At 38.4% G+C, this 13084-nt stretch overlaps 1 protein-coding gene across 1 annotated transcript; it reads left to right on the top strand.

The window, feature by feature from the left end:
• The first annotated feature begins 429 nt into the window (after window positions 1-429).
• Window positions 430-11741, top strand: LOC310643084 (p53 apoptosis effector related to PMP-22-like). The gene is made up of 3 exons (XM_083367133.1): window positions 430-862; window positions 6280-6423; window positions 9339-11741. The coding sequence occupies exons 1-3, from the start codon at window positions 649-651 to the stop codon at window positions 9548-9550; spliced, it is 570 nt and encodes a 189-aa protein (XP_083223259.1). The 5' UTR covers window positions 430-648; the 3' UTR covers window positions 9551-11741.
• Window positions 11742-13084: the final 1343 nt, after the last annotated feature.

Here is a 13084-nt window from a genome sequence, read left to right as displayed (position 1 = left end):
AAAATAAAAAAAATCTGGGGCATTTGGAACGGCTCGGCTTTGAAGTTTGGGCTGAAACGACCACACTTTTTTAACCCCCCCCCCCAAAAAAAACTGTCATTCAAAAGAAAGAGAAGGAATGCATCTGGCAAGCAGTTCCTAAGATAACACCACCAGCAACCTGCTTTTAAGCACGTGGCCTTAGAAATGCCTTCTAATCACCCTTACTTGCTGCTTTGCCTACGGATACTCGAGGATATCCATTCACTTGCGAGTGCATTTGTCGGGAGTGAACATTGTTCGCCTTTCATTAAGCGGCAGCCTGGCAGAACCGCACCTCAGGATATGCATGCTGCCCTCCCCTGCCTAGAAAGGGTTAACAGCCTGGGAGGGTGCTTGGAATCCCGGTTTGTTTATCATCAGTTTCTCTCTCGCTCGACAGGTTCTTCCAGCCGCAACAACGGCGGCGGCCGCTCTCCCGCGCCCGGAATCTAGGCGGGGCCGTCCTTTCGAACCTTGCCCGCCGCTTAAAAAGCGCAGCGCCTTTTCTCCCGCCTTCTCCCAGGCGCAAGCCCGGCCCTAGGATATTGGCCTTCAAGGGGAACCCGAAGCCACGCTTCCTGCTTTTCTCTTCTCCTCTTCCCTCACCTGCGAGTCCTTCGGCGCAAAATGTTCAGTTGCGGCCTGGCTTGCTGGAGGTGCCGATGGATCCTGCCCCTCCTCTTGGGGATAGCCATCATCTTTGGCATCATTGCCTTGGCTGGCAAGGGGTGGCTGGAGTCGGCCGAAGCCCCCTACGTGCGTAAAGCCTGGTTGTGGTGGGACTGTCGCAAAGAAAACCCCGAAGATGGGAGGTGGATCTGCGATTCTCTCATGGATTACAGTAAGTCTTGGGGGCAAGTGGCGCGCGTTGTGTTAGCCTCGCTTTATTTAGTCGAGGTGGGGAAGGTCAAAAAGGTGGTGAAAAAGTCGGAATTGATCGAAAAATGTGTCCCGGAAGAAACTTGCCCGGGAGACATTTTTTTGCAAAGGGCGCACCGGTTCATGTTAAAGGACATTAAAGCCTGTACTTTAATGTCCTTTCCAATTGCTTGGAAACCAATTGCGTATATGGCGTCAGACTCGCTTTTGTGCAAAGCTAATAGCCCGGTGAGCCTGAAAAACCGGTAACGAGGAGCAAAAGCCGGACTGCCGTTCAAAAGAGGGGCTAGAGATCCTAAAGCGAGGCGCAGGGCGAGTTGAAGGGTTAACAGGCGACGAGGCCTTTGTTAGTTACAGATTGCAATGTGGAGGATTGTAAGGCTTTGAGAACAACCTGCCTCCAGAAGTTGTGAATGCTCCAACACTGGAAGTTTTTAAGAAGAGACTGGACAACTATTTGTCTGAAATAGTACAGGGCAGGGGTAGGCAACCTCGGCTCTTTTATGACTCGTGGACTTCAACTCCCAGAATTCCTGAGTCAGCTATGCTGACTCAGGAATTCTGGGAGTTGAAGTCCACGAGTCATAAAAGAGCCGAGGTTGCCTTCCCCTGGTATAGGGTTTCCTGCCTGAGCAGGGGAGGGGGTGGATTAGAAGATCTCCAAGGTCCCTTCCAGCTCTATTCTCAGATGCAATAAGGCGAATTGCCGCCTCAATGGAAATTAGGCATTGAAATTAAGTTTGAAAGGCTCTCGATAAAACTGGTTGCCGCACCTTTAACTCGGTCAAAACTTGACGAGCTTTGCTGTATTCCTGCTCTTCGTCACAAATCCTAACCTTCCAGTCAGAGCTGGAGAAGCAAATGGCCTTTGTGCTTTCAGAGGGGGTGGGAGAGCAACTATTCCTTTGCCCCCACTGCTGGTTGTAACTTGATACCAAAAGAGTGTGTAATCTCTTGTTAGACTGAGCTAGAATTGAATTGTGGCCAAATAGGGGAAGATCTGCAGCGCTTTGCAAGCTTTGGTAGTTAAGGGGGGGGGGGGGAGGGGGAGAAACATACCCAGAAGGTAACATCTTTGTGTGATACATTAACTTAGATTTCCTCAGGTTGGTGCCTCCAGAAACGTTGGGGTGGCAATTACGAAGATTTTCAGACAGCAAAGTATATTTGGGATCCCAAAACATCTGGAGGGTGCCAATTACAGAAAATTGAGTGTATACAAAATGGTGCCTTGAGAGCTAATGGAATAACAAAGTATATTGGAGTTGTAGAAGCAAAGGAACTTGGGTGCTGCTAAGCATGTCCTTTAGAGATGTTTTTTTTTAAACTGTTGGTAATCGCTGGTTTTTTCCCTTTAATTGGAAAAGTCAAAGTGACGATTGCACAGTTGTTCCTTTATATAAAGAATAGGTATAATTTGCACTTCAAATGCAAGCTATTTCACTGGTATATTTCTTCAATAAATGTTCTTTCTAATTCTTACCTTTACTTAACTATTGTTTTTGACAAAAAAAGGTATAGAATTGGTTATTTAAGTAAGAGGGAATTGTTACATAAATTACATAAGCTGAGGAGCCTAGCCCTTATAGTCTGATAAATAAATACATAATTTCCCCATGAACCCATTAAAGGAGAATGTCATTCTTGGGACAGCTGAGTCTCTCCCCTTTTGGAGATAAAATGGAGAGAGACTTCTACAGAAGCTGGCTTGAACTTCTGGTGGAAAGTTTGAGATAGCATATATTGTGCTATTAGTCAGAGTTGATAATAATTCTGTGAGGAGTGTCTAAAAATTCTGGCATGAATCCAAGTGTTCCTTTTATCTTTCCCAAACAAGTTTATCAGCTGCAAAGAACCTCCTGGAATCAATTTTGTCTTAACTGAAATCATGTAAAACAAAACACAACACAACACAAGTTTTGATGTAAAGATTAATGTATGAAAATACAGGCCAAGCAAAAACTACAGTTAGTCCTTGACTTACAACAGTTCATTTAGTAACCGTTCAAAGTTACAACGGCACTGGAAAAAGTGACTTATGACCATTTTTCACACTTACGAGCGTTGCAGCATCCCCATGGCCACATGATAAAAATTTGAACATTTTCTGTCATATATTTATGATGGTTGTAACGTCCCAGGGTCATGTGAACATCTTCTATGACCTTCTGACAGGCAAAGTCAATGGGGAAGATTTAACAATGGTGTGACTAACTTAACAATTGTAGTGATTCACTTAACAACTGTGGCAAGAAAGATTGTAAAATGGGGCAAAATTCACTTAACAAATGTCTTGCTTAGCAACAGAAATTTTGGGTTCAATTGTGGTCGTAAGTCAAGGACTACCTGTACTATCCCAACTTATTTTGCAACACTTGTATTCAGGGTAGGTTTGATAATTGAGGTCAGTGAAATTATGATAGCAAATTCTGCCCTAACCTAGAAGTGTTTAAAAGTACAGTTTAACTGCTTACAAGTTCTGTATGTTTGGACTCTAAACATAATTACTGGTAGCTATCAAATATGGATAACTAGGGGAAATCTAGGGTTTAGAATTAAGAGGCTCAGTGATTCAATTTGGAAACAAAAATATTAAATCAAGATTTTGTGTACTTGGATACATGGAAAATATTTTAACACAGGTAGATTGTTTTATGTATTTAAATTTAGATTTCTGTGAGGGAAGCTAAACTGCTATTTCAGATGTGAATTTTTTTTAAAGACAGTGCTTAAAAGTTGGCCTTTCTTACAGCACTTTTTGTATATGTTTTGTAAAGAACATCCAGACATTCAACATGTACTGGGAATGAAATGAACAAACATTAAATCTTTGTATTCTTATAGTGTTTGCTGCATGCAAGCTACCTAAGATTAACATGTCACAATAAATTAGTTAATTGGTAAGATTATTGCAAAATTTCAGCAATTACCTGAATGAAGAACTTGCTTACAATTTGTATCATGAATTCCTTTTTTAAAAAATGAGAAAAATGGAGTGCAGAAGAGGAAGACCTAATACATATAATGATGTTACTCAGATTAAAAGTTGCAAGTAATTCATACACTGATTTTATTCCACCCTTTCGCTTAAAAGGAAGCTACCTTGGAGAAAGATCACTTGTTAATGACAGACCTGCATCGGGCACAAATTCTTATTCAAGATTGTACTTGTTAAGTATTGATGTTGCGCAGAATACAGAAAAGAGCCACTCCCTATGCATCGGGGAAGAAGGCATTCTTTGTTTGGAATGATAATTAAATAGCAGTCAGATTTGCTTCAAGATTAAACTAGATGTAACATGGAGTCCTATGTATCTTTTTTGAATTATTTTTTTGCATTAAAGAATAGCTTCTCCCCAAAAGCTGTTTGTTACAGAAATTAGAATGTGGGAAGATGGAATACACGAGGGATAAACCTTTTATTTTTAATACTGTGGTTGTCCTCTCCATATGGAAAATAGAAAACTACAATCACTTTCCCTCCATAGAATGAAAGGGTTATAGATTTGTAATGGTATCCCATCCCATGACAACAGATTAAATTCTATACTCTTAGCAAAATGAAAAAACATAAGTGATTTAAATAAATTAGATATGGTGATCTGAGAAAATATTAAGATTGGCCCCTCAAGAAATGGGAATGAGCAACTATAGCACCAAATAAAGGGTATGTTTAGCACTGAGATAATCAAATGGTTAAAACGGAAGATTTAAGATTAATAGTTGCATTATCAGGTGAATTTAAACCCCCCTCTTGGTCAACAAGTAAATCCTGTGTCCACATATGGGTGCTACAGGTCAAAAAGGATAGTGACAATTGTTTCTCATAATGGAGCATAGTAAGCAATGGGTTAATCCAAGGATCTATAACGAGATGAGTACTCTGATTTATTCATAAATGTTCTGGAAGTGACCAAATTGTCTGAGGATCAAGGAGAGAAACTAGAAAATCCAAAAAGAATGCCTTCAAATCTGGAAGGTGAACAAATGTAATTTAGTGCAAAGTATTACCTACGGAAGATTTTTTTTAAAAAAATGACATTTACATATGTCAGATTGTAAGCAAGTGTTCACTAACTAAGAGAGGGATTTTGGGATTATGATAGATAAAAAGTGTTGATTTAGTGTATCTTCCCTAGTGAGACCAATCTGATGTGAAGACTTCTCAGAATTATCCTCAATTCTCTGCTGTAATGAAGAGAGCTGGGAAATTCTGGGTGTTCAAGTGCAGTTACTTAGAAGATGATGAAGTTATGATTGCTGTGGAAAATAAAGTCCATATTGGGAATTGTAGGACAACTAAAATACAATTTTATTGCATTTGGGCTAATCAGAAGTATAAACAGCTGTAATGGTAAAATATGATTCATTGACTGTTGAAACTGTTTGGAGTATTGCATACAGTGCTGTATGAACGCCATTTCTGAAAAGATAAAGGTAAAGGTTCCCCCGCACATCCGTGCTAGTCGTTTCCAACTCTAGGGGCCGGTGCTCATCTCCGTTTCAAAGCCGAAGAGCCAGCGCTTGTCCGAGGACGTCTCCATGGTCATGTGGCCGGCATGACTAGACACCAAAGGTGCACGGAACGCTGTTACTTTCCCACCATAGTGGTCCCTATTTTTCTACTTGCATTTTTACGTGCTTTCGAACTGCTAGGTTGGCAGAAGCTGGGACGGGTAACAGGCGCTCACTCTGCTACGCGGCACTCAGGATTTGACCCACCAAACTGCTGACCTTCTGATCGACAAGCTCAGCATCCTAACCCGCTGAGCCACCGCGTCCCAGTATCTGAAAAGATACTGGGATACAATACTAGCTCTTAACCACAAAAATTTGTAGTTTATTCAGTAAACTATAGTGGCTTGGCACTAGGCCACAAGGAAAAAAACAAGAGCAGAAGCAATATATTTAGGTGGAAAGGGTATATTATTTTGGGCTCTTTAATTTAACAAAAAGTCTCATTGAAAAAGAGAAATTAGAGACACATCAAGTTAAACTGTGCTAGTGTGGTTTTGGACTGGGGAGGTCCGGTCTCACTCCCCTTGTGACTGTGTAGATTACCCAGCTTGTTTTATAAATGCAGTGATGGGGGGAATTCCTTGAACATGGAGAGAAAAAGCTATCAATAGAAGAAAATCAACCAAATTCAGGCCTACAGTACCTGTTATAAAAACTATTGATTCTTTGTAGGGATTTGCAGTTGTGTCAGATGAAAAGAAGCATCACAATATTTAATAGATAATGCCTTTAACAATAAAAGCAACAGTCTGCTCAGTCCCCTTAAACCAATATTTTTCTATGCTTACATTCAATGCAAAATGTATATATTTACATGTAAGGTATATATGATTCTTACCTTTCTTTTTTTCCCCCCAAAAGGTTGGGGCAGAGCTGCTGCTGCTACATACCTTGTCGGTTTTGTCATTCTCTGCATCTGTTTCTGCCTAGCAGTCATAGCATTTTCCATTGAAATCCTACGGTTTAACTTTGTTCGAGGAATCGGTGGCTTGCTCTTCGTTGTTGGTAAGCCTGTAGATAAGAGAATTGATTTTCTGATGACTTTCCTGAAATATGCTTCTCTCTAGAATATGTAAAAAAAAAGCTTTACTTTCTCAGTTAGCACTTTCCTCCTCTTGTACAACTTTATTTAGATTTTATATTAGCAACAAACAACTGTCCAGACTCAATCAGGTCAGCTTTCTTAATTGAAGCTAGCCAGCATTAATTCATCAATTAGTTTCTAATTTGCCTCCCCCAAGTTTATTTTTTAATAGGCAAGTCTCTTCATTTTTGGAGGAACTTTTATATATATTTAGAATATTACTGTTGGGATGTATTATTAAAGAGTTTTCACATGGTTTTTTTTGCATAAATTTGCAATTGCATTAATTTGCAAAAATATATTTAATACATGAGTATATTCCCTTCTATATTGTGGATATAGTAGAACTTAATATCTTCAAAATATTTAACAAAAAAGCTCCTAGGATTATATGTAGCAAGTTAGTTATGGTTGAACCACAGCTATCTTGAGAATCATTTATAAAGCTTCATACAATTTGGTTTCTTTAGTTTGGGTTTATTGTCTTGCATGAATCAAGGGTGATTTTTGAAGCATAGTTTATAGATTACTATACTGTGAAGCTTTATCATGGCTATCCAACCAAAGCTTAGCGTAGTGCAGAATCTCAACTAGATCCTTCATCTGGGTCTTACATCTTTCAGTTTTTTTATTAATGACTTGGAGGTGGTGGAAGAAATGCCACCCAGACTTGCTAAAGATAGAATTAGGCATGGCTACTAGTATCCTTAAAGATGAAAGAACGAATCAAAATTATTTTAATATAGTTAAGTAAAGTTGAGCAGCTTCTGAGAATTGAAAGTTGTAACTCAACCTTCAGGTTTTTGGAAGGCTGCAGGATACAGTTGAGAAAGGTAGTCAGATTTCTGTCTTATTTTGGCATATATGGGGCATTAAGACTGGGAATGGGAAAGGTAAAACACTGCTATTCCCACACTTCACCCCGTCTTCATATTCAACATCCAAAATTGTGCCTCACAGTTTTGGAGAACTGCCCATGGATTCCCCCCCCCCCAGGTAGAAAGCAGAATTGGAAACAACAGAATAAAATTGAGCAGAGGCAAATGCAAAGTTTGTCACATGAAAAAGGAATCAGATATGCACAGAAAAACCTGGTTTAATATTGTAAGCAAAAAATTGGAATCATAGTTCACCATGCTTGAATATGGATGGCTGCAGAGAGTCAAATGTGGTTTTAAGTAGTATCAGTAGAAACCTATTTTCCAAATCACAGGGTATGAGTTCCATTCTATTCTGCGTTATTCATAATCATTCTTGAACATCTGCCCAGTTTTTGGCACCATAACTGAAGATCCAGATGAATTTTAACAGTTTCAAAGAAGGCCAACATGATTATAGAACTGAACATTTCAGTGAGAAAACATATGGAAGGCTAAATATATTAACCTCTGCAACAACAATAGCACAAAGATCCCAGATGTATTTGGAGGATTTGATAGCAATCATCAGGTATCTTAGGGAATATTCCATAAGAAATAGCCATGATTTTTGTTATCCCAAAATGTAATCTGTTTGACAGTGCTCTGAAGTTTCAGGAGGGTAGGTTCCAGTGGAAAGTTAGGGGGAAAAAATCTTAAAAGAAGTGGTTGGACAATGGAATCAGTTGTGCTGGATTCTTATTTTTACAAGGAATATGCCTAATGGCTCCTAATTCTGTGATGTGTGTAACAGATGTAAGTATCACATTAATTTTCATTTGTCTGGTTGCTATGCACATAGTGATGTTTCACACATTGTGTGTGATAGATGTTTTTCCACGATGTAAGGAATTTTTTTACAAGTAATTATCAACAGTCTTTGTGCTGATAGGAAATAAAGTCAGTGGTATAAAAATTTTCCAAGTGTTTAGCAAACAGACTTGAAAAATCTAATTATTGGTAGGACCAATGATTGGTCGTACCAATAATTATAGAGGTAGGTCATTGAACATTAGCAGAGTTCAGTCATCTCTGTCATGCAGGATTATTCTCCCTAGATGAGATTGCAGCAATCTCAACTCCTTTTGGCGAGATAGCATGCAAGAAAGAATGCCGAAACTTTATAGAGATTTAATTAGGAAATTTTATATCTATATAAATGATTATAATTATGATAGATACTATGGTGTCTTGTGCTATATTAACAATACCTCATTATTCAGTCAATATGTAAAGCCTCCAATCTCAACAAGTGATTGGACAACAAATATATTAAATAAAAAATACAATTGCAACATATTGTTACCAATGTAATAATTAAAATGCACAGCAGTCAAGGAAATAAACCAGTCAACAAATGCTAATACAGCAGGACATGAATCACTTAATATGCTTAAGGCCCCAATTCTGGGCACAGAGGCAGGTCTTTAGGATCTTGCAAAGGAGAGCAGGGTTGGGGCCATCCTAATCTCTTCTAATGTAAATATAAGGTAAAGGTAAAGGTTCCCCCGCACATGCGTGCTAGTCGTTTCCAACTCTAGGGGCCGGTGCTCATCTCCGTTTCAAAGCCGAAGAGCCAGCGCTTGTCCGAGGACGTCTCCGTGGTCATGTGGCCGGCATGACTAGACACCAAAGGCGCACGGAACGCTGTTACCTTCCCACCGTAGTGGTCCCTATTTTTCTACTTGCATTTTTACGTGCTTTCGAACTGCTAGGTTGGCAGAGTAACAGGCGCTCACTCTGTTACGCGGCACTCGGGATTTGACCCGCCAAACTGCCGACCTTCAGATCGACAAGCTCAGCGTCCTAACCCACTGAGCCACCACATCCCTTCAATGTAAATATAGTTTGCTGTAAATAACCTTGTGTGGCGTGATATTTTATTTAATGCCTTTTTCCCCCTTCTTGTTTCCATCCAGCTGCTTTCCAGATCTTAGGCTTGGTCATCTATCCAGTGAAATACACGGATGATATCATATTGAGGGGAAGCAACATGTTCAGCTGGGCTTATGGCTTTGGTTGGGCAAGCACAGTGATTGCGATAGGTTGTGCGTTCTTTTTCTGCTGTCTGCCCAACTGGGAAGATGAAGTCCTCGGTAACATAAAACCCTATAGACATGATGGCATTTAATCTGCTTGATGTGGACTTAATAAAAGATACTTTTTGTAAATAAAGCAATATTTGTTTGTTTGAATAACAGTTTATTCTTAGCCATTCCTGTCTTCAGACTTATTCTATGAAAAAAAAAAGAGATTGCATTCTGAAGTTTGATAACTAGTAACAATTCCATTCAGGAATTAATTACTTTTTGTAAAGGACAGAAGCTTTGGTGAGGTGATTTATACCAAGATAATATTTTACTGAGTAAATATATAAGGGATTTTTTAACCGTCAGTCAATTTTAAGCTTTTGTTTTTAGCATGCGGTTCAAAATCTTTATCCAAATACGTATTAATAAAAATGTTTTAAAATGTAGTTATTTATACATTCGGTATGCAATCTTATAAGCATTAGACTCTGTTAATATTATTTTACTGGCATTTCTGCTATAGCAATGCTTCATAGCTTCCTTGATACTAAATGAATGAACACCATAGTATTTTGTGTGTGCAGGTTTCCCATGTTAAAGAATTTATGTGACAGCATTCCTGGCCCCTCCCCCCCCAATTGTTGGATGCTTCTAGACAAGGTTAAGAATATGATAAGTTTGCTCCATTCTGATAATTAGTGCAGAGTACTTGGATAGATATTTTGTGTTTCTTCTGGTCTCCCACCCCCATTAAAGAAATCTCTTGAGAGAGAGTGCATAAATGTCATTGATGATAATGCCCACAATCTTCCATCTGAATTTACCTGCATACTTCTTAACATATTGAATGTGTCTCATAGATTGAAATTGGGGAGAAGGTAAAACTTTAGAGTTTCACTTTTCACTTTTCTTTCTCTTCAATATCTGATAGTACAACTTTATTCTCAATATATGGATTTAAAGCAAAACAAAAACAAAAACCACAACCCAGCCCCAAACCCAAATAATTATTAGATAGCAAACCTATTAGGCAACAAACAAAGCTGGTTTATTGGATAGTTACAGTTAGAAAGTGCTTCTCTGCTGCTGATCTTCTCATCCCATTTTATCATGACTATACCCCATATACATATTTAGGATTCAGATGGCATTGAATCAAAGGATGGGTAAGGATAGCACCAATGTAAGGTTGATTTTTCAAGACACTTAAACCTTTGGATATGGTTCTGCAGAATTTCCAAATTTAAGCATATATACAGTGTAGTTCACAGATAGGCAGTGTGATGTCTAATGGGTATAGAGAACCTTAGGACAACTCCAGTGGGTCTAGTTAGGCTTCTGCAGCATTGGACTTCATGCTGCAAAAACATAATGCCAGTCTGTGACATATTTATTTACAAGAGTACCTATGGATCTCATGTAGAGCCCCCAGAATGTTCCAGAAGGAAAGTGGAACTTGGGTGTAAGCCTAGCAAGAGAAAGAATGAAAAATTGCAGCGGTGCAAAGCATTGGCGGAATGGGTTAGGGCAGAATTCCCCAAAACCTCTGGGCACCAGGGACCGGTTACGTGGAGAGAGGTTTTTCCACGGACTGGGAGGAGGCATAGTGTTGTGTGTTGCCAGCATCCTGTGGATAGGGCTTCGCTTGTTTGTGCGGACTGGTTGCTGGCATGCCGTGGCCCGGTACTGGTCCATGGACCAGGAGTTGGGGACCCCTGGGTTAGCTGGAATAATCATGTCACATTGCCTTTTTAAAAGAATTTGTGCGAGTTATCTAGTTGCCAACACACACTGTCATAGCCATTGTGTAAACAGATATACTTTTGGCAATCAGAATATCCAGATTCCTAAAGTACACATTCAGAATTCCAACCCTATGGATGTTTAGTCAGCAACAGAACACAGAGTTCAGTCAGTTTAATCTTAAATAAACAGAGAAGATTGCAGAGAATTTAATATGATTGATCTCAGTAGGAAAATTAAATAATCACTGAAAATATTGGGTAGAATCTGACTGGAATGTGTGAAAACTTTAATTTACCTTAAGATATTTTAACATCATTAAATCCATTGTTAACCTGACAGCCCTCTGAATGTATGTTACTAAAAAAAGGTTATATACCATATATTTTGTACCTTTGAGTAGAAGCTTATTTTGTATTTGCGGAAATATTATATATTGTATCATTTCAGACATGACTGTTTTTGTATGTTTACAATTATTCTCAAAAGCCATCTGCCCACTACTGCATGAGGTAATTAATAAAAGTTGCTTAAGGTACAGAAAAATTCTCATATGAATCCACATTGTTTAAAATGTTGTATTTTATACTATACTGGGTTGTGATAGAACATAGCTCTTACGAAATATTGCCTATGTGCTCTGTAAATATTGTAAACTACAACTGAAGACAGAAATCTTCCATCCACTTTTATGGAATATGCTCATTGCCTTTAATAGAATTTGCTTTTTCTGGATAAATAAAAGTAGTACCGTTCTGATGACAATAAGTTTTTAAAAAAATTAATAGAATAAAAGTGTTCCAGTTTAATAAGGGTATTTAATTTTAAGGGTATTTAAGGGTATTTAATTTTAATTGGTATTTAATTGCTAAGCTTGTAAGCCGCCCTGAGTCTTCGGAGAAGGGCGGGATATAAATGGAATTAAAATTAAAAAAAAATTAAAAAAATTCATACACCTGATTTTCCTTAAACATCATCAGCCGGCAGAGTCTAGCTATTGCTAATATTTTATCATTTTAACACTAATAAATCAGTAGCAAACATTAGTTCAAAGGACCATGTTTAAATTTTCCTAGAGTAAGCAGAGTTTCCTAAATTTCCAGCATTCAAGAAGACCAAGACAGATTCTTAAGTGTTTACAATTATTTCAGCAGTTTGGAATCATATATTTAAATAGGCATTTGAATTCTACATGTTTTATTGCTACAATAAAAACATAAAATATATTGAGAATATACTGGTGAAAAGTTTTAATCGTTTGGAGCATTTCCTCTGAAAGCTCAGTGAAAAGCAAGGTGAGCTGGATGTAAATGCAACATAGGTCGTTTGGATGTGAGAGACTGTAACAGTCTTACATAAAACAAGGAATTCAGCTAATTGAATGAGTATACTGCAGTGTTGAGAATGTTGTCATACTGTTTACTATCCAGAATGAAGATGCATGAAAAAGCATTTATAGAAAAAGTATCTGGTAAATACTGCCATTTTCAATATTGCTTCAATGGATTTCTGCACTGATCAGGGGTTCAGATTCAATAGCCTTTCCAATACTATTCTATGGTTCTATATTTAAGTATGAATTGGGCATACATAGAGAGTCTTACAGTTCAAACTTTAATGTTTCCAATTACCATAATGTTCCTGAGTTGATAGCCTAATAAAGGCCCAGTCTAGCACAATACCAACAAAGAAGAAAAATAACAGCTCTCAAAAGAAACCAGCATGGCTGCATAAAGAACTCTGATAAATTGGAAGATAAAAAGGACAAGTATAGAAAGTGGAAAGAGGGGCACATAAGTAAGGCAGAATATCAGCAAATAGCCCGTGCCTGCAAAGATGAAGTGAGGGAAGCTAAGGCTCAAAATAAACTAAGGCTTGCGACCAAAGTCAAA

The sequence above is a fragment of the Vipera ursinii genome (genome assembly GCF_947247035.1).
Source record: "Vipera ursinii genome assembly, chromosome: 1".
Classification (NCBI taxonomy): domain Eukaryota; kingdom Metazoa; phylum Chordata; class Lepidosauria; order Squamata; family Viperidae; genus Vipera; species Vipera ursinii.
Note: the sequence above shows the minus strand (reverse complement) of the source record. Positions and strands in the feature narration are given on the sequence as shown.